The sequence below is a fragment of the Echeneis naucrates genome, chromosome 9, assembly GCF_900963305.1.
Source record: "Echeneis naucrates chromosome 9, fEcheNa1.1, whole genome shotgun sequence".
Lineage (NCBI taxonomy): Eukaryota > Metazoa > Chordata > Actinopteri > Carangiformes > Echeneidae > Echeneis > Echeneis naucrates.
In genome coordinates, this window is record NC_042519.1 from 12,041,692 (window position 1) to 12,066,534 (window position 24,843).

The 24,843-nt window shown below is 39.1% G+C and overlaps 2 protein-coding genes across 8 annotated transcripts; one reads left to right on the forward strand and one right to left on the reverse strand.

Annotated features, from left to right (window-relative positions):
• Window positions 1-239: 239 nt before the first annotated feature.
• kntc1 (kinetochore associated 1) lies at window positions 240-18,350 on the reverse strand. 6 transcript variants are annotated; one of them, XR_003841112.1, is made up of 63 exons: window positions 18,105-18,350; window positions 17,690-17,842; window positions 17,345-17,465; window positions 16,955-17,070; window positions 16,775-16,853; window positions 16,538-16,615; window positions 16,406-16,440; window positions 16,212-16,322; window positions 15,713-15,806; window positions 15,470-15,522; window positions 15,263-15,375; window positions 15,106-15,160; window positions 14,921-15,019; window positions 14,769-14,812; window positions 14,607-14,672; window positions 14,420-14,495; window positions 14,149-14,274; window positions 13,811-13,977; window positions 13,594-13,705; window positions 13,299-13,442; window positions 13,144-13,200; window positions 12,795-12,866; window positions 12,558-12,677; window positions 12,042-12,185; window positions 11,857-11,952; window positions 11,632-11,735; window positions 11,424-11,526; window positions 11,203-11,337; window positions 11,012-11,131; window positions 10,683-10,755; window positions 10,426-10,493; window positions 10,036-10,337; window positions 9,667-9,839; window positions 9,253-9,353; window positions 8,952-9,096; window positions 8,797-8,853; window positions 8,539-8,702; window positions 8,323-8,427; window positions 8,111-8,239; window positions 7,893-8,009; window positions 7,687-7,796; window positions 7,355-7,571; window positions 6,998-7,087; window positions 6,746-6,911; window positions 6,333-6,391; window positions 6,027-6,243; window positions 5,870-5,943; window positions 5,540-5,750; window positions 5,235-5,347; window positions 5,031-5,086; window positions 4,721-4,799; window positions 4,466-4,590; window positions 4,240-4,375; window positions 4,053-4,148; window positions 3,835-3,891; window positions 3,134-3,188; window positions 2,949-3,012; window positions 2,727-2,856; window positions 2,539-2,628; window positions 2,005-2,159; window positions 1,266-1,477; window positions 956-1,016; window positions 240-775 (listed from the first exon to the last, which is right to left on the reverse strand). XR_003841112.1 is itself a non-coding variant. In XM_029511274.1 (63 exons), exons 2-62 carry the CDS (start codon window positions 17,825-17,827, stop codon window positions 981-983), a joined length of 6,636 nt encoding a protein of 2,211 aa, XP_029367134.1. In that variant the 5' UTR covers window positions 17,828-17,842; window positions 18,105-18,350; the 3' UTR covers window positions 240-775; window positions 956-980. The 6 variants fall into 6 exon arrangements, 5 of the variants coding, with proteins under 5 accessions (XP_029367134.1, XP_029367133.1, XP_029367132.1 ...); XM_029511274.1 differs by having other exon boundaries at window positions 1,266-1,353; XM_029511273.1 differs by having other exon boundaries at window positions 240-1,016; window positions 1,266-1,353.
• A 449-nt stretch (window positions 18,351-18,799) lies between these two features.
• On the forward strand, window positions 18,800-24,606 carry rsrc2 (arginine/serine-rich coiled-coil 2). 2 transcript variants are annotated; one of them, XM_029510443.1, is made up of 10 exons: window positions 18,800-18,937; window positions 19,974-20,118; window positions 20,451-20,491; window positions 21,530-21,693; window positions 22,018-22,146; window positions 22,267-22,383; window positions 22,731-22,816; window positions 22,906-23,165; window positions 23,272-23,361; window positions 23,478-24,604. In XM_029510443.1, the coding sequence occupies exons 1-10, from the start codon at window positions 18,932-18,934 to the stop codon at window positions 23,661-23,663; spliced, it is 1,224 nt and encodes a 407-aa protein (XP_029366303.1). In that variant the 5' UTR covers window positions 18,800-18,931; the 3' UTR covers window positions 23,664-24,604. The 2 variants fall into 2 exon arrangements, with proteins under 2 accessions (XP_029366303.1, XP_029366304.1); XM_029510444.1 differs by lacking the exon at window positions 22,267-22,383 and having other exon boundaries at window positions 23,478-24,606.
• The last annotated feature ends 237 nt before the right edge of the window (window positions 24,607-24,843 follow it).

The window sequence follows — 24,843 nt, forward strand, 5'->3', positions numbered from 1 at the left end:
CAATTTTTTTAAATTATTATTTTATCTTTTTTTTTTTTTTAAACAAAAAGTAATGAATTATTTTAAAATGACAAAATATTAGCTACATTTAGTAAGGAATGTTCTTTCCCATAGGCCAGGTGTCTTTGTTTGAACTAAAAGATCACAGGTCAAAGGTCACAATAAGATGCAAGAGTTGAAATAAATAACATGTTTAACTGCTCATTAAAGAAAAATAAAAACAACAAATCTTTATTTGAAAGAAAAAAAGGTAAGGTTTAATAGTAGTAGTCAGTAACATTTCACACAAACTGAAACACGCAATTTGCCTCTACTAGTTTGAAAGTATTTTGGAAAATCAAAGTAAATAAAGTTATAAATAAAAAGATGGATACATACACATACTGTACCATTTATCAAAGTTGTGAACCCAGGCTTGGTCGCTGTATCTTTATGCCTGAGTGACATCCCTGTGCCATTTAGGACTGCGCTCATACAGAGCGACTCTTTCAAACATGTCGGACAATTGCCATATTGTAATCACATGTTGCGATTAGAAAATTGCAATTTATCGTATTGTGACATTATTGCAAATGCAATTAATCGTTCAGCCTCTGAGGCTCAGAGGCACACACACAGCCACCTGAGACAAAGCAAAATGTCTCAAATTGGTTTCATGAATGAGTGAAATCAGTGGCTTCTCAAGTATAGGTTGGAAATCCAAGACCAACTTTGGGAATGTGGCAGAAAGTGGCATGGGCAGCATGAACATATAGCTGCATTATCTGCAGGAATGCTGTGATGAAATGAAACATGAAACAACATGAGTAAGGTGCTCTAAATTAAGTGCTTACCATTCTAAACAATCTGGGGAATAATAAAAATAATATTGCTTTCAAAAGGCTGAAATATGGCATTTTTTAATCATAAAGAGTTTATTCAAATATTACATGGACAAAAAAATATATACACACACACACAGCTGTAAGGAAAGTGTCAGCTCATCCTTGAACTCCATTTTGCATGTTGAGAAACTCCTGAAAATCAAATTATAGACAGAAAATTAAGTGTGCTTTACTTCTGTCACAGATCAGTGAAAACAGGAATGTTACAGTGATATACAATCACTATGCAAACTGGACTTTTTCAAATACACAACTGCTAAAATGAATATAACACTAAAACTAGATGTAATGTCATCAAACACCAGATTAATTCTTTATTGTAGGAATCTCTCTGTGGTTTTTCCCAGACTGAACTGGGTCCAGGATATCAGCCTCAGTTACCTTCAGGCAGCCGTTTGTTAGCGCTTTCCCTCTTTCATGCCCTCTGTGTTTCATATAGTCACTGATGAGTGAGTCGGCATCATCCTGGCTGAAGAGCACATTAAAAGAAGATGATATTGGGAACTCAAATCATACATACAAGGGTCAGTATCATTTGGCTGAGTCTTTTCATCCGAAGATCCTCAGACAGCAGCTTGAGCTCTGAAATTACACTGAACAACAAAACCCTGAGCAATTCTATTCACACAAAAACCTGTATTAAGCCCCCAGAATTTAAAACTGCAAAACTAAATCTATAACTTAATTCTAATGTTTAAGCCCAACAATATTATTTAGGCAGAACCAAGAAAACTATCTACGGCAATAAGAAAAACTGTGACTTTAAATGTTGGCTAAATTGAAGTTTCTTTCCAAGAGTGAACAAACATGCTAACAATTAAGGAAACGATGCAAACCATGAATCTTATATCTAGAAAGGTGGTATAAAAGTCTGTTATCATGGAGGTCAGGTATTTCTGAAAAAGGTCTGGTGCCTGGCTCTATCAGTCTAATGGCGGAAGCATCCTTGGACAACATACTGTGTGAGTGAGTGAGGAGTGCTGTATGTGTGTGTATCTTATGATGGGCAAGTTGGATAATTTTGACTAACTTGCATCACAAATGTATAAGCTGTTTTATTTTTTTTTTTAAATTTGGTGTTATCAAGAATGTAAATTAAAACATTTTGTAAGTTCATTACCAGTTCTGGCTGATCAGGTAGTCCACCAAGTTTTTCACCTGGTTGGGCTGGCCACGTGACACCATCATCTGCTTCAGATACTTGAAGTGTTTAGTCTTCAACAGTTTCTGATGCTGCCCATTCTGACTGATGAAAGTCAGCACAGTCTCTCGGATCTGAGCCGTCATAAAAATAAAAATGTAAGGGCATGTAATTATTGGAGTGAAATAGAAATGAAACCTAAAGGTGACATCTAGTTTCTCTTGAGTTGTTGCTCATACTGACAAATATAGGCAAATATTTCAACACATGAAACCACATTATCTTGACACCATCATCTTTCCTAAACATAAGTTCCTCTTTAGAGTTAACCAGACATCAATATTTACATATTTATACTGACAACTGGTTACAGCTGAAACCGAAACTTCTGAAGAGGTTTAAACAATTAAACAATATTAAACGTTTGAGACACAAAAACCAGTTTGTATTGTGAAGTGTGGCTTTTTGGGTAAAATGTGAAAGTGGTCAAGATTCAGGTCTATAAGATCTAACCTGGGAGGGGATCCCAGCCAATTCCCCGGTGTTCATAAGTTCCTCCACCTGCTCAAGGACATTGACTGGGTTACACACAGACAGGAAGCCCTGGGAATAGTAAGAAGACAATGATGATTATGAGCAAAGAGATACAAATTTTCCTAAAGGTTATCTCCAACATGTTGTACCGGTGTGGACAAACTCACCTGGATCTGCTGAGCCTTTTTATTGGCACATGGGATGAGAAGCAGCGTTCCAAGGGCGAAGGCAGGAAGACTGAACTGTGCAAAACGATTAGCAATTCCGATCAGGTCCAGATTCAACAGAAAAGGACACCTTGGGAAGAAAAGATAATATGACCAGATGTAAAATATATGAAGCTGAATTTGTAATTAAGCAGTGAATGGCTGAACATGAATAAATCCTACTTGAGGATAAGAACAAAGGTCCTGTACAGTGTTGCCTGTTGATCTGGACTCAGAGGAACAGAAGCTGCCGAAAGGAAAACAGATGAGACTAAATTTGACAAGACAAATAAACCCACCTACCCATCTATCCATTACATAAATCCATGTTTGTTAATAAAATTGAGTTTCACTGTTAAATTGAATACCTGAGACAAAAGGTGCCAGTATCATACTCCTCCAGGTCCTGGAGAAACTAGAAATCTGTGGAGAACATTAAGCAATAAAATAATACTAAGAATAACTTTATTTATACAGCACCCTGTAAAAACTAAACTTGCAAAGGTCTGACAGATAAAGCAAAAGCATCATCGGGGCTGAATTAATACAAAGCAAGACAGACAAAACAAAGCACAGTAACAAGGCCGACAATGGAAAACAGAGAGGCGTTTATGTTTGATCTTCATTTCAACTTCTTCAGTCATATGGGTTGCAAAGATATTTAAGTCGCAACAGGATATCCTGTGGTATACATAAAAAAAAAAAAAAGTATCATTTAGCTGCAATGTTTTGATACTGGCTGCAACAAACACAGATGAGTATCTATGTGTATGTTAGTCAATTCCTAAGGAGTTGTGCTATTTGCTATATTTATTAACTTATTGTATGGCAGGCTTGGGCTGGTGCCAAGCCCAAATAAATAGGGAGCATCGCAGCATGAAGTGGACCCAGTGTAAAAACTGTAGCCAAATCAATCATGCAAGTCACAGGGCTGGCTTGATGTGGCAACTCCAAATAGGCAAAAATCCGTAAGAAAAATAAATCAATAAACAAAATGAAGCTAAATTATGCATGAAAATGAAAATAGAAAATAATGGTTTCAGCTCTTCAAATTAAAGCAACAAACTACCTCCCACAGAGCAGGAACAGCCACTGCAGCCTCCAACACCTTCTGGAGGTGACTGATCTGAGGAGAACACACACAAATTCATGCAACCATGGTTCATTTCAAAATACAACTGAGCGTTCCTTTATTTAACCCATTTATGTTATGGCCAGACCATCCCCAATAAATATTTGTCATGACATGGTGTCATGTCAGGAATTCCCAGATGCACCTGTTCTTACCAAGCTGAAGCCAAGCAACTTTTGAAGCAGGCTGTTCCACAGCTGTGGGTCATACACTTGATACTCCAGACACAGGTCTGCTACCAACCGCACCGCCTGAAATGTGGTGGATGAGTTTGACCGCATACAGTTTGGGTACAACATTTCTAAATGAGGAAGCTGCATTAGTTGGAATGTGTAATGGTACCTGTGGCTCATGACTGTGGTTCTTCCACAACCCTTTAACCAAACCTTCCTTGGGACTACTGAGGAAAGACTGCACTGTGTAGGGGATGTTCAGTGCCTCCAGTTGAGAGACAAAGATATGGCACTTCAGGTAATATCTGCATAGAAATATAACCGTCACTGCTGATTAGAGACCTTTGTTAAACTTGTATTAACTTGAAACTGGGTTAGTTATCATGGCCTCATACTGGATTTTGGTCCTGCAGATCTGTAACTGAGCCTCCAGAGTGTCTGCATCAGTGAGGCAAACAAGACACAGCAGCGCTCGGGTCCGATGGCAGAAGGTCAGACGAGGCCCAGAGGCACTGAGGGGCTACAAGAGAAAACCCCCCCCCCCCCCCAAAAAAAAACAAAACAAAACAAAAAAAACAAAAAAAACAACAGACATTAGACACTTTCCAAACACACTGCCAAGGATTAAAACAACACTATTTATTCCTCACCCAGTACTCAGCTGAAAGGATAGGGCTTAGAAGGCGGACAACATCATCCATGGGACAAGATTGAAGCATGAACACCACCCTGAGGACATAAAAACAAAGCACAATAAACACAGTCCTTCTACCCAGTCATCAAACTGTAACACTTTAATTTTATGCTGTTATATTGTACAAAAAGTGTTCAGCCAATAGACAAGTATACTTTCTTCTAATTATCCTCAGAGAAATGATCAAAATTAAGTAAAAAAGTTCTATTATAGATTGTGGAGATAAAAAAAAAAGTAGCATAACAAACAAAAAAGATTATATCTACCTCATTAAGTCAGGGTCCTCTTCAATGTTGCTGACACATTGATGATTACCAATATCCTTAAATTATGCACCAAATAAATTAACATACAAACAAATGCATAAATAGTCAGAAGTTACAACAGATTCACATTTTGTAAAACACAAAGCAAGTAGTTGAAAGCTGAAAATGAATAGAACCTGTGAGAGGTAAAACAACATGACAAACCTTTGCCATGGCAGGCCCTGTTTTGCAGATCCACTTTTCCAGCATCATGTTTCGGATTTTCAAGAGATCCACATTGTTGACTGTTGCTATCTCTTTGATAGCAGAGTGTATATCTGAGACAGAGACAAATTGCCCAGTTGTAAAGAGCTCACATTGTCAATGACAGACCATCAAACACCTAATAATCCTAATTTATAGCTAGCCACACAGACTGTTGAGTTTATGGCAAAAAGAATGCTGGTCTTATAGTGTGACTTTAGTGTGCTTTAGCTTCTAATGCAGCACCTGTTCTAAAGCATGCTCACCAGGATAAGTTTGGCCTCCTGAATCTCTGTAGCGCTGCTCCACGCTGCTGTGCTCATACAGGGCCACAATGAGCCTGGCTGGAAGCCCAGTCAGTTTCAGATGCTCCGGGCTGTTCAGCTGGCTGGCTATCAATGTGTTCTCAGTTGCTGAGCGCTGGAACTGTAGCTTCAGCTTGGAAAGAAAGGTCTCCCCTTTGGCCCGTGCTGCCTCCTGCTTGAGATGAGAGGAGACTTGATTATAACCAACTAAAACATAAAAAAAAAAAAAAAAAAAAAAAAAAAAAGAAGAAAGAAAGAAAACATTTGATATGAAAACCAAAAAACACAGACCTCAAGGTTTGGATTGTTCAGCCATGCATCTCCAAGAGACAAACAGAACCTCAGGGACTGAGTTTTTTCATAGCCTGTAAGGAGCAGGAAATAAGTTAGTGCATATATGGACAGGTACCATCGGCAATTATAGTCGTGACAAATTTGCAGGTTAGACCTGGCGGTAGTTCCTGGGTGAGCTTGTGGGCTGTAGCAGCAGCCCACTCTGAGCTCTGGATACAGAGGATGTACTTCGTCATAGTCTTAGCCACCTTGAAAGTCTCCTTGTTGTAGCTATGGCCTTGACCTTTTTTCCTCTGCTCTAAGATTAGAGGCTTCATCTTCTTCTCGAACACGTGGTTTGCAGCTGACATGTATAACTTGTCAAGGCTCACCTGGAGCAAGTAGAAAGGTTTGAATAACCTAAATTACATTCTACTCCATGGATAAATCTTTGATTTTACAGAGTGAAACTGTGACATACCTTCATCAGTTTGCTTATCAGCAGAAGCGTAGGGAAAGTCTCCTCACTGAGCTCAGGACCTAAACATAAACACATTTTAGTTTCTTCAGTCTTAACACGTCAGTAACTCGTAATTTCAATTTCAATTTTCAAATAGATTCAAACTGATTTTATGTTGGATAGTAAAAGCTGTTAAGATGTTAAAAGTTTAATTCATCATCCAGTTGAGGAAATTAACAGCAGTCTGATCTACAGGTGGTTAGGAAATGTCTGAAATGATGTTAGGACCTAAAATGATTTCCCTCTTGATAGAATAGACCTGACAGCAACAGATAAGTGAAAACATACTAGAATCAGGAGAGTAGAACTTTGTCAGCTGTAAAAGTAAAGAAAGAAATCAAGCCGCCCCCCCAACAGTAAGTACTCGAACTCACAGATAACCTTCCAGAAATGTTTGGTCTGCAGCAGCAGGTGGAATGGCAGTCTGCTGCTGGACAGGGCGTTTGGTAGTAGGCTGTTTTCCAGAAGATATGTGCTTTCCACGTCTGATGGAGCAGAAACTCGCTTGTAGGATTTCAGGTGCTGAAGAAGGCCCATTGCCTGTGCGTTGAAAGAAAACCGATTGCGCATCAGCAAAGTTTCTTGTTTGAAACAACAATCTATTTAATGTTAGACCAATTTCTTACCTGACTTATAGAAAAGTGTGTCACATTCTCATCTGCAGCTTGTATGATTTTCAACACAACTTCAATCCTTTCATAGTTGTAAGGGCTGAGCTGAAAGAGCAGGGTAAGTAAAGAGCCAAATTCAAATTCTGTTTGGGATAGAAACACCAAGAAGTTTGGTACTATAGCAGCTGCTATGCCACTAATTGTAAACATGTGACATTTCATACATTTTCTTAGCTTGGCCTTTAGGTGAAACAGAAACAACATAATTTCATCTGAAATATCACTCAATACTTCATAAAAATAAATAAATAAATAAATAAATAGTAATATTAATGGCACACTACTTTACTCCAATTTCTGCCATACTCAAACCTTGAATAACGCAGCACAGAGACTGCCGGTGAGCTCGCTGGTGCTGTGTAACATGGGGATGATCTGCAGGACTCGCTCCAATGCGTCTGCATGACACAGAGGCTTCACCTCTTCCTGTCCTGCACCCAGGTCATCTGCATCTTTCTCATCCTCTTGGAGCAGCAGTAAGGTGGTGATGTACTGGTTGATCACATTGTCATGGTCTAAACCAAAGGTGCTGCAGATAAATGCCAAAGCTAGGTGAGTTTTAGCGGAGTCAGGACACAAAATACATTTTATATTCTGCTGTGAAATCGACTGAAAGATGTGTCAGTGTTGAGTGAGCAGCTGACCTGCAGTACTCAAGAATGATGTCTGGTGTGATCTTCCTGTTCTTCACCAGGACAGGGATCAGACTACGCTTCATCTCGGGCCGTTGACGAAACACAGGCTGGATGGATATCTGCAGCAGAGCATGGAAGAAAATGCTCAATTGCAGTCATGTGAAACAGACATGAACTGCAGACTTTGGATCTCAGCCCTTAAGCTTCTGCATTACCTCTAACTCTCCAAGCCTGATGCCCCACTCAGCATCAGTGATGACAGACAGGAAGTTCTCTTGCTCCTCTGGCTCATTGTACAAGCAGCTGAGATTGGCCCCAATCCTGGCTACAGCCTGAAATAACCGAGACGTGGAGACTCAATAAACATGCTGATTACAAATAAATATTTTGAACTTCCAATGCAAATGGAGATTCATTATTTATTACTTCCTACCAATATTTTGTCATAGTTTTGCCAGGTGTTATCAATGACCTTCCACAGTATTCTGAAGACATCTGCTTTGGCGAGGAGGGTACAAAGTCCAATAGCAAAATCATGATCAACCACTCTCCAGTTGAACACCTGTGGTGCATAGAAAATAGAGATACTATTATTTACCAAAGACTCAGTAAATCTTCTACTTTGCTGTCACGACTCTGACTCACCTTGTTTAAAAGGGCCACAGCCACAGCATTGACAGAGGATGTAGTTGTCTTCCGGAGATCATTCAGGCATATATTGTACTTCTTTAGCTCTTGGCTATTATAAAGCTGAGAAACAAACATTACATGCTAAATAGTGTGCTATGTTTCAATGACAAGCAGCATTGATCCAGAAATACAATCAGAAGCGGCACTCATAGCAGCACGGAGCATCCATACCTGCACAGATAGCTTTATGTCCATAACATTAGAGGTGACATGCTGCAGGCAGCTACCGTAAGAATTGACCAGCACTCTGAGGGCCAGCTCTAGCTGACTGCACTCCTGCAACATCTGTAGCATGTTAGCCAGCGGGTCCAGGAGGAGCTGCAGGTAGTTTGAGCCTACATGTGGACCAAGGTAGACACAAAATGAAATTTCAAAACTGCAGCTTTAAGAAGGAAAAAAGAAAGAAAAAATATCAACTTGAATATGTACCATCCTCGAATGAGCAGTGTGACAGACAGGAACAGTCCAGAGGGTACAGTTTGGTCTCTGCAGGAATGAGAGTAAATAAGCATAGCAGCTGATAAGGACAACCAGGTGCAGAGGATGAAATACTGCAGACATGACCCATTTGAGTATCTACTTACCTTGAGAAACAGGCAGCAGACATTTTGTAATTTCATACTGAACAGGAAGAACAGACACTGGATCCAAAACAATACAATCTTCCTTAAAAATATCCTGGAAGCTCCACTGAGAATATGGATCCTTCTCTGCCTCACAGGTCAAATCCTGTGACATTACAAAATTAAAATTGAAAAAGTTCATTACATTATTATTACTATTATTTTTATTCGTTGTATTTTAATGTCAGCAGAGATCACATCGAGTACAAGCCAGACCAAAATAAACTAAATGAGATTCTATACAGAAGGATAAAATGCTGACCTTGGATACAAAGCCATAGTTGTCTGATAACTGACACTGATGATAGACATCCATAGCTATCCGTGTGCACTTGCAAAGCTCCAGACAGTCCAGAAGCAAATCTGTAACAATTATTGATTTTGCAATTTACAATTGATTGATTGAAGTAAGAGCAGCCAAAGTAGCTCAGGTGTTCATTCAAAATGTTAAATTTGTTTTGTTTATTCTCCTGAATGCAGTCAGCCTCTTCAACAAAAACAGAAACTATTCCAAACTGTGCAAAGTATGAAGATAATGTTTTTTTCCTCATTTTTCTTATGGTGTGATTGGTAAAAATATTTTGAGGTGACTCTTTAAAATAATACTCAGCTAGTAAATTAATATGGTAATATATCAACTATTTTACACTTATTATTAATATATATTATTATTTACCTGAGTGGCACACAGTAATGGCCTGGCAGGCCAGATCGTGGATGACTGCTGGCAAATCCATGTTACGGGGAAGCACCATAGGAACATCTGCTTCCAGCATCTGACACAATGTCTTGGCAGCAGTGAACAAAACCTTCCCTGTGCTGGTGTTATAGTGGTGTTCATACAGCTCACTGGAGACATGACAGAAAAACAGACAAACAAAGCATGAGCTTCTCCAGCTGCTTCTAAACTGGATAATGACCCCCCCCCCCCAAAAAAAACAAAAAAACAAAAAAACAAAACCAGGGTCAAGGGAGAACAGCAGCAAGTTTCATTGGTTTCCTGTGAAGCATTCATACTCTCTGCACAGCATCCACAAATATACACCTGAGGATCTTTAGTGCCTTGTCCACTTTGCCCACACTTAAAGCTCGCAGCGCCAAGTCAGACCAGAGCTCCTGCTCACTGCGCTGCAGCTGACGTCCCAGACGACGTAGACCAGCTTCTGTGGAGATGGTCTTGGTCTTGCCATCTGGATCGTTAGCCACAACTGGAGTCGTTAGAGGCTTCCCCTTCGATGAGTGGCGGCCACGAGTGTTTTCGTAGGCTGTGATGTGATGTTCCTGGATCTGTTTTCTGATGTTCGGATCCTCGTAGTTTGAAGGGGTAAAGAAAATGTCAAAATCTTCCTACAAAGAGAGACAAAAGTCTGAGGACCAAAAACCAAATCAAAGAACAAATGGAAAATAATTCAAAAAGGTGTTAAATGAAACTCACCTGTAAGTGAGCAATTGCCTTGAACATGACAAGGTTGTTCTCACACTCCAAGCTTTTAAGAGCGTTATCTGCAGAGGACATGAAACCTGGTATCACTCTTGGATGTTCTGTTGGACATTTTTTTAAATTTCTTTCCAACATTTGTGTGCAAGCCATGTTTAAACAAATGTCTACTGTTTTAAATCACTTTTTACTGTGGGCATTCTGAATGAAAAAAAACCTTTCCTGTCAAAGAACTGGCTAATGTAAATACTTACGTTTTTGGATTAAGTGCAGGTATTTCAGAGCCTCCACCATCACTTGAGCTATGACCATCTGGTGCTTCTTATGCTATTTGAGTCAGGCCAGGAAAAAGTTTGGACTTCAGTTAACTGACACACACACATACTTGATTACACACACAAAGTTCGTTCAATTTTTACTACCTGCCACCTGTTGCGTATGCTTAAAATTACCCCTTGCATCCTGGTGCTTTTCTCACAATACAAGGAGTATTAAAATTGCATTCAAAGCTTGTTTCTTCATTGCATATTCCTAAAATGTAAACTCACTTTATTTTGAGCATGTGCCATCTTGATCTCCTCACCTCATCAGATATGTGGACTTTGTCCTCCAGCTGCAGCCTTGCCCAGGATGTGAGACGCTCGACCACGCACTCTGCCTCAGCAGGGGACAGCCCCTTCAGGATGGTCATGCACTCCTCGGTCTGCAAGCAATATTAAAAGCTTCTTCCCAACATGCCAATAATGCATAAAACCAAAAAGCAATGTCACATACCTTGCCTTGGTCAATCAGCTGAATGAGATACAAGTAATTAATCTCTGAGGTTGGAAGTTTGTATGCCCTAGCCAGTGTCAGGGAATCTTCTAAAGACATCTGCAAATCTTGCTTCAGGATGTATCTAATCAGCACCTTGGGATGACACATAGAATTGAGAAAGTGTACAGGCAGACATATCAGCAGAAGGCATATCACAGGATCGATAAAATTACATTTACCATTATTTCTGTGCTGTTGGAAAGGTTGAAGTTGCGGATCCCATAGCCCCTGAGAAGCTTCCTTATCTCCATTAGATGGTAGCTCTCCTTTAAAAGCTCTTGTCTTAAGGATTAATCAAGTTGACAACAATCAGATTAAGTCTTTTCATGTCGGTTACATTGTGAAATGAATGGTAACTATTTCAAGGTGAGGACAGTGAAAACATACTTTGGTCCATCCATCTCTAGGTACTGCTGTACCAGTTTCTCCACTAGATTACTCCAGGGCACTACAGCCTTCTGCATGATCTCCAGCACGGCATCCACCTTCAGCTGGTGGAAAATACAATAATATTTAGATTATTTGCTGCAGTCATGGCAGGTTTTCATTTAAATATTTGTGATCGTTAGCCTTGTGTTGGGACCTTGTAATGTGGTGCCGTTACAAACTTACATCAGTATCTTTCATGCAACCTAATACAGCCACTGCTTTGGCCTCCCATTCTGTGAAAAGTGTTGTAGTTTGAGAACTGCAGCGCTCCAGCAGATTCTAGTAGAGAGGACAAGCAAAGGGTATCATTGGGCATTTGCAAAATTAAGTGCATGTGCTGAATAAGTTTGGCTGCGGTAAAGTTTTACCTTAATATACTGTAAAAGTAGCTCGTCAAAAGGAATGTTGTGCTCTTCAGTATAAGGCAGGATGCTGTTTTCCACTGTGGCAGCGATAAGCTCTGGGGCTGGCACTTTGTCCAGCATGAAGAATGCAACACTTCGTACATTTCCCTTTCAAATCAGCAAAAGGGGAAAATGTAGGATCAACAAAGAAAACACCTCCTCAAAATCTTCTGAAAATACCACGAATAAACGTACATACACAATGTGCTGATTTACATATGTGATGGGCAAAGCAGGGTACAATACAGTGTGATTCATGAGAGCAATAATGCATTAACAGAGATTTGCTCGAGTTGACTTATTGCTCAAATTGAAAAAACAAAAACGAAAATAAAAACATCACAGTACAGTTTGACAGCTCTCATCTCTGACATCTAGAGAAATAGAGGGGGTTTGCTTTCATTTCTACATAGTTCATAAAAGCACAAATGTTATCTGTGAAGCTGAAGTATTAGAATATGTCCATAATAAAAGACAAACCTTCTCAAAGACTGAAAGTGAAAGTCTGCAGTTGTATTTATGGTGGAGGTCCAGCAGTTGACGGAGGTTGGACACCAAAGACTTGAGGTTTTCCACCTCTGCTGCACCGTAACCATTATCCTTTTATTAAAGGGAAAAAGAAGATACAAAACAAGCACTGAGCATGCAAAGTCAGGATAATTATGTTACTTTACAGGCTCATAGATAGATCTTCTTTGTGAAATGTGGCTAACTTACAGATTTCATCCACGTCCATACAGAGGGCAGTCCGAGCACTGCCAAGTCCAACCCGTTCTTTGGCCAACCACTCTGGAAAATCATTTCATCATCATTGTCACTGTTTGTGCTACAATGTCTTAAGTTTTTGTTTTATGCACCAAATAAAAACAAACAAACAAACAAAAAACTGAAGTCTGAGATTCACACACAGCATAGACAGAGTTTCCCTCCACTTTATCATCCAAACACTGTAACACTGTGATTTGAACCTGTAGTGGTTTTAGCTGGCCATTAGAATCACTAGGAACATGAAATCATGACACTATAGGTTCATTACAAGTTTGTATTTGTGCTTCTTTGTATTGACCTTTTCTGTTAATTCCAGGTTCCTTGCCCTCTGGTCGAGCCATCTGGCCAGGATTTTCTATGGACACAAAGATAGAGCTTTTACTGCTGAAAACAATAGAAGGACACAGTGCAGATGAAAGGATTTTATGATAACAAATAGAGGTTGTAGCCTACCAACGCTGATGGGAGCACTTTTCTTACAAATGGGACAATAACTGTCTTAAACCAAGGGCAGAGGTCCTGGGATGGCAGGTCTTCTGGGATGGCACTGAGCACAGCCTCAAGCTTGGTCTCATCAAAATCAACTGCAATCTGCCCCTGCCACAAAACCACGTGGTAACAAACAAACAAACAAAATCACGATGTGTTAGTATTATCCTTCAAAAGGTTACTGATAAACAGTTTCCACTATATACACTGAACATGAGAGACTTGTATACAGGCCATGAGGATATTGATTCCTTGTTACCTCATATCTGAGCCAAAGGAGTTTTGCACCATTTATGTCTCCATCTCTTAGGTGCGTCAGAATGTCTCCTAAATTGTCAGTGCTGTTCAGGAACTCAATCCACGCAATTCCACTATGGATGGAGAGACATACTTAAGTCACACATAAATACACCAATTAGGAAAACAACGATGTAGAGACTAAAACATAAAAATGACGCATTGGACATTGAACATACTTAAAATTTTCCAGCCCGTGTAGGCTACAGAAAGTTGCCAGTCTGGCCAAGGCCTCTTGGATCTGTAAGGTTGAGTATCGTGTGGCAGCGTGATTCAGCATCTTCTCTGCTGTGTCAAATGTTGGCCATGGCGCTTTGAGACAGTATTCCACTACGTACTGCTCATCCTGCAAAATGTAAAACATTTTTTACATCTTATTATTCATGGCATTGACACTTAATACCAAATTGTATTTGCTAATAGTAACCCATGTTCAGCATTGTGAAACAGCTAAATGTGATCAGACTACATACTCGTAGAACATAAAATGGCTCCAAAGCAGCATTGTCACACTCACTGTGATCTTCATCAGGTTGGTTTTGGCTTCATCCACAAGTTCAGACCACACATCCTGTCCATAACCACCTACTGATGCAGAGGCCAACTGCTCCAGCACAAACCCAAGCTTCACCTTGTAAACAAGCTAAACAGAAATCGGAGTGGTGGCCCTAGTCAGGGTGAAAATATCACTACCAGTTGAACAACTATTCAGCTAAAGATGGTAACAAATCTCCTGGTGAACCATTTTACTTATTCAGTGTTCTCTGGTGTAAGGCAAACAGACTTACCTCTAAATCCAGCTCAAATGCAATGGCAAACTTTTCAGCCTCTTCAAACATGTGTTTGTGAAGAAGTCTGCTTAGTCTGGGAAGTCAAAAATATCAAATAAATCAGATTACATTGACATTGTTTAGGTTACAGCTGCATGAACTTCACTTCTTGCAGAAAAGTATTTGTGAATTATAATGGAGGTACCTGTTTTCAGGCAAAGCTTCGGTGAAGCACCTGACAATAACTGAAGATACAGGCTCTCTCTGACCACTTGAAGAGAAAAAACAAACAAAAAAAAAAATTACTTTAATATTCAAACCCAAATTGTGTTTTAACAGCATATTAATCATACAGATCCTTTCCTACCTTTCTTGGTTCTGACCAGTCCCTTCAACCAAATAAATTGTATCCTGAAAACAGACGGAAAAACAACTGCCTTAAATTTGCAGCAAAATTACCAACTAGAAATGACCACACATAATCAATAAAATGATTTAATGAGTGCTGATATTTTTTACCATATTTATTTTTGTCTGGACAAGGCAGGACACTGAGGAGACATCCAGGGAGAAGCAAACAATCATGGATGGTAGAAATCTTATTTGAAGTGAGTTGATCTAAAAAAAAAAAAAAAAAATAGGATTCAGTTAAAAAGAGGATTAATCGTTCATTCTACTTACTTTAAAGGGAGTTGTTCATCTACCTGACTGTTCTCTTGCTTTGTCAGTGTAATCATCTTCATGCTGCCCTTATCTTGCCTGAAATACACACATATCAATTTACATTTCCATTTGTCCATAGGGCAGCACTGCCCTGTGTGCACCCACAGCTACAGTACGTCAGAAAACATTAATACATACGCCACCATGGAGGCAGAGCCACATTCTGTGGTGAGTTCAAAGTCATGAATGGAAAAGTCTGGGTAACAGTGGACCATGATGAGGAAATTCAGATCCCAAAGACTCAGGACATCCTGAGATGAAAGAAAAAGTAATTAATTTGTGAAGTTTGAGTGCTTTATGAGTAGACATGCTCTGAAATAGTAAATAGCTCAATACTGAACTCACCTCAGTGTCAAGAACATACAAGAGATTTTCCACCACGACCATTTTTCTCACACCTTTGAAGCAAACAAAGGCAGACTATTTGTACCTATTCTTGCATTATGTACATAACATGTTTTTAATTCTTTTCACTGGATTTTTCCCCACATTCGTCAACCCATGACCCAAACATTCATCAACACTTTAGCATCTCTGAGACATATAAAAACCATGAATTTATGTACTATTCATTATTCAAGAGCTTACCTGGAATTAAGGTATTGTTGACAGAGTGAGCAAGACACATCTTGACCTGATGAGGATCCATCATCCAGTGAGTCAAAACACTGTCTTTATCCCCCTGTTAAGAAATTATGTTCAGCTGAAGACATTATCAGTCCATCAATCCTTTAAATTTGATGCAATACATTGGTTTCACAAACTTAGATTGTGTGCTTGTCTACAGCAATGGGTACTATTGCTATAGCTACTAACGATAATGGTGAGAATGGTCAGGTCAAAAATAATAATTGTACATTTGCTTTTTAGATTTTTGTTTTTCATGAAATCAAAAATATTTTTAAAGATGAAATGAGGAAAGAATTTGACTCATTGTATGAGCAGGAAAGGAAATGGAAAGTATTTGTATCCTGGTTCATAAGTAAACCTTGTATTTTGTCATTATAACATCCTGTTATTTGACATGTAACCAATGTATCATAATTTCAGGTTGTAAATAAATGAATAAAACCTCTCTTAAACTCACCCCAATCATGAAGTGGATTTCCTGGCCCTGGTTGAACATCACTGCAGTATTGCAACCCTCGTCATGGTAATCTTTGGTGGAGCAGAAGTCTATTTTGATGAGAGACTGGAGCTGGATTTAGAAAAAATTTGATTATTTATCTGATGTTACAAATGTTAAAAAATTTATATTGTGTGGTAAGAAAATTGCCTTACTTCTTTTAAAGCTCCCATGTCCATTTTTTCAATGGCTGATTTTTCAAAAGAAAAAAAATTATAAAAAAGAAAGTTTAAATTGGTGAGAAAAATAGTAAATCTTAACGTTAGCTTTATATAATATATTGATACCTGTCTTGATCTTTGGCAGAGCAAGGTTTGTGATGTGAAAAAACCCATCCTCAATAAGAAGGAGCACGTGATACAATCCTGTCAACCAGAAACACATGGTTCAAAACTCTGACTCCCCCCTCCCCAAAAAAAGGTTAGTTGTAAACTACAACATAAATTCTATATGCCAGCATGTTCCCAGTAGACGGTAAACAATCATTTTAACATGGATTATTTCAACATCCATATCAACTTCACCTGTGGATCCATTGCCCTCTTCTATGATGAGATAGCGATACGTTTTCTTATTTCCACTTGAGGGTTTCTCAACCAAAGTCTGCAGAGAGAGAACATGTCATATATGTCAATAATGTATATAGATGAAACATAGGTGATCAGGGTCAGTACAGCAGGGTATATAGGGGAAAAACTAAATACCCTTGTGAGAAGGATTCTCTTGTGTGGAACATAGATCAAATGAAGATTTCCATTTCTCTCACAGACCACCAGAAACTGCCCCTCCAGGCACACATCAATTGCATCCACATCCGTTTCTGGGAAGAAAAAAAGTTAGATAGACTGAAAGAAATATTGGATTCAGCAGAATCTTTACAGCATTCTAAAACTGATTTTGTTTGTTTGTTTTTTGCATATAGTAAACCCTAGTAAAGAGAAAGCAGTGTCCCCAAGTCATCTTAGCAAATTCTTGGCATGGCTGATTTGGATTAAAGCCACTTTGGCCATCTCACGGGACACACACCTACATCTGACAGATTGTTAACAAGATGCATGGGGGGAAACTATGAGCTATGAAATAAACATGGATACCAAAGTGAAGAAGAAGCAGGACGGTCTGATAGCTCTGGTCGAACAGGATGACCGTTTTGTCAGCAACAACAATGCTACAGTTTGAACCGCTGCAGGCGGAGAGGCGAGGATCTGTCTGCACCTGCAAGAAGCATTTCCACCCGATCACTGACCACAGCTGTCACCAACAAGAAGGACATCTGGATTAAAAAGATCCAGTGAACTAGACAGGAACAATATTCCTGCACAACACCCAGTGCCCTTCACTGCCACCACACCCCTGGATGTGAGTGCGTGTTAAATACGTGGGGCAACAGGGAGAGAGGATCTGGATCGTACACAGAGATGACCTATTTTAAATTTTACCTCACTGCCAGTGGAGATTTTGACCAGAGTGTCCACCTGATACAAGCCACTGCCATTTTCCTCCCGTGAAACACTCCCCAGGCGGACAGTGTTTGTGTCTTCGTTGGTCAGAAGTTCAACGTCGCTCCACGTAGCCATTTGGAGGAGCTTTCCCTGACATGGCACAAAATGAGGACTGTTTTAATTTACCACGATACGAGGAGATCAAATACCCAAAACACGGCCGATTAGCTTGGCTAACTATGTTAGCATTATCTGTTCAGCCTTTCTACGTCAGTTTCGTGTTGTGATATATATATATACATAACAGTTAGCTGTTCGGGTAAGTTACAAAACCGACAAAAGTCAAGATGAACTGTTGATATCTGTGAGCGAGAGGAGGGTTGAAGTGGGGATACGGTTGATAATAACTCACCGTTGCAGTGATTAGAAGACATCAACTCAAACGATTTAGCTTTATAATTTGGCGGGTTGCTGTAAATTAACGTAGATGAACAGAGTTTAGTTCTCCCCGGGGTTTGCCTCACAGGCGCTGCTTCGGGCACAAGCTGTTTAGATGTGGCCTCTTTGTGAGGACTGTGGGAAGAAAATCTGCATCACAGCCCGTATTTAATACCTTTAGGATATAATATAGACCTGGTTCATTTAACAGACAGCAGTCCTGGTTGAACTACATACAAAATGAGGGTAAATAATTCCTGACAGGTTTTGTTTGGAGCAAAAAAAGCAATTTCCTGGGCTAGAGGAGGGGCAATGCAGGACTATCTGGACGGACTTCCTGAGTTGCCAGGTTGGATATATTTCGCGCTTGTGCGGCTGGGCTGCTATATTTTCGTCAGTAAATCAAAGTTTTGGTCATTTTATTCGTCAGAGATTATGTATTTCACGGCTGTGAATAAAAAGCCATGCCATTTTACAGGGAGTTTGGAGCAAAAAGGTTATGAGTAGCGCAACTTTTATTCTTGTAGTCTCAAAAATCTCAACACATAGTGGTAGAATTTAATTTATCGTATTCGTTATAGTTGTTATGTCACTGCTTGCAATTTAATAGACTTAGTAGTTGATATTTAAAACAACGACGCTCAGAGCGTGGGTCTAGGGGATTCAAGGTAAAACCTGGCAACCCAGATCTCGTCGGGATAGAGCGGAGCGCTAACGATTGTTAGCAGTTAGCCTATTCTGCGTCGTCGCTTGTACAGTAGGCAAAACAGCAACGTCCCGTTATCCCTGTGCTTCAGAATTATGTCGGTAAGTAAAATAACACGATGGTAGTCAACACATAGGTGAGTGTCCTGGCATCTAAATGGCGCTGCCGTAACTTTGGGTTTATATCCAGAAATGTATCTTTCTTAAAGATGGCGGTTAGCCTGACTAGGTTTAGCAACCTAGCTAACGCTGAAATTGCTCTATCGCTGAAGTATGAATGACGAACAGGGTGAATTAGCTGATCCTGGTAGCACGTTAGCTAACTGGCTTTTGCGTCCTGCGACTACGATTTCCCTAATAACCGCTTTACACGTTTCTGATGATAAATCGTGAATGACCCCGTTAATCTGAATCGATGGCATATTTTAAAGGCGCGCAGCTGAGTGAATCGCCACAAATAAAACCAGTAGCGGCATTTAACATCGTGAACAGCCGCGAGATGAATGGGCTGGGCTATTGGTAGGGAATCAGAAACTGCCGTATACAATCTGTCGTGCACGGCCCATTCAACTAAATGATACCAGACGGTGATCTTTAAATAAGTATTCAGGGCTCTCGAAGTTTACCGAAGGAGGCTTAGTGATCTGAATAGTGCTGATCGTCAGGAGGGTGTGAAAAAGATCCGAAGAATACCAACATAACTGCAACTTTATTTCCTCAAAAAGAGAGAGCATAAGCATGAGAAGCTGTGCAATGTACAGCAGTCCATCCTAATCCAAACCGTGTTACCATAAATCCTATTACCATAAATCTCATGAAGTAACATCCGTTCATTCAAGTTCTCATTGATGATGTTAACTGCTATCTACTGTGACCAACCATCAATTCCTTAGAATGGCCTTTTAAAAAAAACTTCATGAAGCCCTGACAGTAATGCGATATAACTTCCTAATCAATTAAACTTATATTAATTCCAACAGTTATGTGAAGAAGGTCAGGCTTCACTATTGGGGAATTAGTTGACATTGAGAAATAGTTCTCACTCCCTTTGAGAATGCATACAACCTAAAAATTACCACAGTATGCTGCACTAAATAGATTTTCTGCTGATAGCTTTTCTCTTGTCCATTTTGTCAAGGCAAGTGACAACGACTCGGTGGACTTGACCAGAACAGGCTCCCCAGTTCATCACAGAAAAAAACACAGCATGGAGTCATCCAGATCTCCTAGAAGCAGCAAACACCACCATTCTCGGTCAAGATCACGCTCCAGGGACCGAAAACGTTAGTATTCAATAACAGTGCCTTGATTGTTCCTTGATCATTTAAATATTTGAAAAGAAAATGTTTTCTGCTTCTTGCACAAGAATTACGGTACACCTATATCTTTTAAGTTTACTTTAAGTTTACCATGCAGTTATATTGTGCTGTTACAGTAAGCTAACATGACAACAGCTACTTCACAATCTGGTTTTATGACTTCAAACACTGAAGTAGCTTTACTGTCTGTACATCTAAATGAGCTCCTCCTGACAAATTTACTTCCCAGAGAATTTACAGAGAAGTTGTATAATGAAATATAGGTTTATCAGCACTCTGATTTCTGATGTTTTCAGGTGACAGAAAATACAGACGGAGTCGCAGTAGGAGCAAAGAGGTAAATGATAAATTGATTTCTTTAATTAGAAACATTTATGTCTTTGAAGGCCTATAATTATAGTCCTTGTTAGTGTTAGGTCGAGGTGAGTATGTTTTATTACATTTAATATGTTAACATAGCCAATGTTAAGAACAAAAGAAATAAGTGGAGATGGGTTTACTCGCATGGACAGGGTACTTTTTTTTTACCCTCCCTATGCAGACATGTCTCAAAGGAGGTTTCCTTGGATATCTGTCATTGTTTGTAACCATATTAAATGGTGAAGAGTAGATTTTTTTTTTCTTTATTTTTTTTTGTTAAATCCTGTGTGTAGATCACATGATAACATTTCTACAATAAATCATACTCAGCGTGCTAATGCACGAAGAGACTGAACAGAAGACGCTGCTGACATAGCAAAATAATATGTCTACTACTGGGACAGGTAACTATCTGCCATTCAAACTCATATTTGTCTCACACTATTAGTAGCAACATTGGAATTAACTCTTGCATCTCTTGCAGCTAGGTATGGGCATTAATTATTTGATCTAATGAATCTTTAATTTAATCCAAATGGCATCTCATGGTGTTATTTTCATAGCCTTAGTAAAAGTGTATTTTTACCTATCTGACTAATTTGTCTAAACAAAGAGTAACAACAACTGTTCAAACCATGGTCACATGATTAACACTGTCAGTGTTTTTCAAGTTAGTCTATAATTGTATGTGGTATGATGTAGATGATGAAATTAGAGAAGCAGTAAGTTCAATCAAGATGTGAGAGATTCCAAATATGCTGGTTTTATTAATTCCTTCATTCATGTTGAAATAATGCTGTCAGATCTGGTCCTTGTACAGAAATGCCACAGTTGCAGTCATGTTCTGAGAATGACATTCTGTACATGTTATGAAAGTCGATTTGAAATGACAAGGTTTTTGTTTTGTTTTTTTTCAACTTGTCAAATTTTATTACATACCTGCTGCTATAAGCCATGGTACTAACTCTTTTTGTTGCACTATTTTCCTGAAAGAGACAACTTCTTCTTAAAACAGGCACGAAAGAGGGACTCTGAGAAGCCATCCAAATCACATAGAAAAACAGATGAGCATCAAGAGCAAGACAGACTTTCAGCAGAGAATGGAGAGGAGCGATCCAGACGCAGAGAAAGAAGGCTCTCCAAGGGCCGGAGCTTGTCCAGGTCACACTCCCGAGAGAGGTTAGTCTGATCAGCAGATAGTGCATAGAGTTGTATGTTCGGCAAAACCCTTAGTAGTTTCTGTCATTCTTTATTTATGTCCTCTCATTACAAAAGATAAATGCATTAAGATTGCAGTATAGATTCTAAATTAATAACTTGGCCTTGATGCTTTGACTATAATCATAATAATATTATTTATAAATAGAATTTGTGATCACATCATGTCACAAAGTGTTTTCGATATATAGCAATAATTTGAACAATTCTCAAGGGGAAAACAGTGGTAGCATTTGATGTTTTGAAGTAATTTGATTTATAATAGAGGATTTTTTTCACTTTCAGGCGACATCACAGCAGAAGTCGGGACAAACGGCGATCACGGTCACGCAGCCGGGACAGGAAGAAGAAGGCTAGGTCACGCTCAGGTTCAAGGACAAAACATCGTCATAGCAGAAGTCGCAGTAAAAGCAGGTGGGCTCCATTGAAACAGTTATTGTCGAGATAAGTGTTTTTGAACTCTTGTCCACAGTGTTGGCCATTCTACATGTCAGTTTCACTTTGTTTATTGAGTTATTTGGGTTGTTCCAAAAGGGAGCGAAAGAAAAGGAGTGAGAAAGTGCGTAGAAAAAGTCGAAGCAGATCTGTTAATCCACCTGCCTTCCGAGGCCGAAACACAGCAATGGATGCACAAGAGGCCCTGGCCAGAAGGTATGCCAGCAGCCTACAGGGCATTTAAAATCTAGATGGCTGGTCATTCTGTCATTCCTTCATTTTTGCCGTTGATAGATAACTAAATTTTGGAGCACTTTTATGGCTTGGATTGGCTTGGAACTGTCCCGGTGAAATTGTGTTCAGAATATATGTATTTTTAATTGATATAATTCCAAGACATACCCTTGTGTCCATCAAAACCTTCTGTTAACTCTGTCTCCTAAGGTGAAATTTATTTCCATATTCAATTCGATACGTGTCATGGATAGGGCAATTATTTAAAAACCTGCTGAATGAAATGAGCTCACCTCTTTTTTGTTTGTTTGTTTGTTTTGTTTTTTCAGGCTGGAGAGAGCCAAGAAGCTACAGGAGCAGAAAGAGAAAGAAATGTTTGAGAAACAGCAGCAGCAACAGCAGGAAATAGCTGCAGGTGAGAAGTGTTCATTTTCCAATTTTGAAAAGGTTCAATTGAGTCGAATCTGCATTAAATAATTTATCCTCTGTATATTTCATTTCCAGTGGCTGCTCCTATCGCAGCAGCTGCTGCTGCAGCAGCTGTCTCAAACCCTGCCCTCAATGTGGCAGCTCTTCTAGCCTCTGGGACACAAGTTACACCTCAGATTGCTATGGCCGCACAAATGGCAGCCCTTCAAGCAAAAACGCTGGCTGAGACTGGCATTGCAGTGCCCAGCTACTACAACCCATCTGCTGTGAACCCCATGAAGTTTGCAGAGCAGGAGAAAAAGAGAAAGATGCTATGGCAGGGAAAGAAGGATGGGGTTAGTTTATATTCTTGCTGCTATTTAATTTTTACCAACTAATAATGTACATGCCTAGCTTTACCTCCAAATAAGCTCTAACAACATACATATGTGTTATTTTAAGGACAAGTCCCAGACAGCGGAGTTGTGGGAGAAGCTGAACTTTGGAAACAAGGACCAAAATGTGAAATTTCGTAAACTAATGGGTATTAAAGTAAGTGTAATTATTAGCTTACTGTTATTGTTTTTTATAATTCAGATAACTAGTTATAGTTTTTACCTTTCCAACCTGTAGCTTCTCAAAATTAAATACAACTTGCTTCTTTACAGGGAGATGATGAAGCTGAAGCCTCCAAACCACTCAATGATGACGGCCTGAAGACTCTTCAAAAACAGGAGGAAATGTTTAGGAACCTTGACGTTCAGTATGAGATGGCTCGGTCTCAGACACACACCCAGAGGGGAATGGGCCTCGGCTTTTCCTCTTCATTCTCACGCGGAATGGATTCTATCTAATGCCAAATCTGTACTGTCAGTGCTGGTTATATTGGAGTACCAATTCATCGCTCGCCCTAAAGCTTGCATGAATGTTGCTTTGAATCTGTAATTTATTTCTAGACATGTCACGTACTGGAACATTATAATGTAAATACTCAAATGCTGAGTTTGTCTCAGTGTTGACTGATCTGTACATCTTTGGAAAAAGGAAGCATCAGTCTGACAGGTTGATGCTGGTTAAAATAAGGTAGCTGTTTTGAATAATGTGATAGTTTGTTTTGTTGTTTTTTTTTAACTCAATTATATCCATATAATGATATGTGATTGTAATCATAAACTGATTATAATGTTGTTCAAGTGAACACTGTTTACATCCACTTAGCAAAAGGCATCTGAAGTCAACGTCATTATAGGAATTCCCTTGGTTTCATTTCTCCTAATAGGGAAAAACCAAACAGTGGGCTGTAATACATAATGTCTTTAGGATTGCCATGGATAGACATGGGCCCTAGAAAAGTAATTATTACATATTTCAACTGTTATTGAAATAAATTAGTTTGTGTTGGATACAATCTTTAATATCTCACCTTATTTATATTTAATTTCATGTGATATTTATGTGGCTCATTATATTTTGGTTCAAGTTAGTGCCTTCTGGAGGGCTTGGTGTTGCTTGGTGGATAACAAGGTTTTTGAAGCTGTCTTTTTCCAGTGTTTTACTGTGTAATGTGTGTATTGTTGAGCAACAACAGTATACCTGGCAGCATCTAGTAACTATGGCAATATAATCAAGTAAAGCATTTGTCCAGATAAAAGTATACCCAATACAAAATGTTTTTGCCAGTGACAGATTCACAATATTGTGTCTCTTATATAATTATTGAAAGGATTCTTATGAAAAAAAAAATTGTTAAAAAATAGATCATTTTAACAAATATGCCTAAAATGCTATCCAATGGAATATGAATCTTGTGTATTCAATGGAAGTCATTATTGTCATCCAGCCTACATTATTATTACCAAACCTGATAGAAGTAGTATGGTATTGTGGATATATATATATATATATATATATATATATATATTTTTTTTTATTTCTTTCTTTAAGCTGCCATTTGAAGCCCTGCATTTTGGAATGGGGCCTTTGCAATCCTGTTTTCCATTTTTTGTTTGTTGTTTAATCAATACAGGCAAAAAT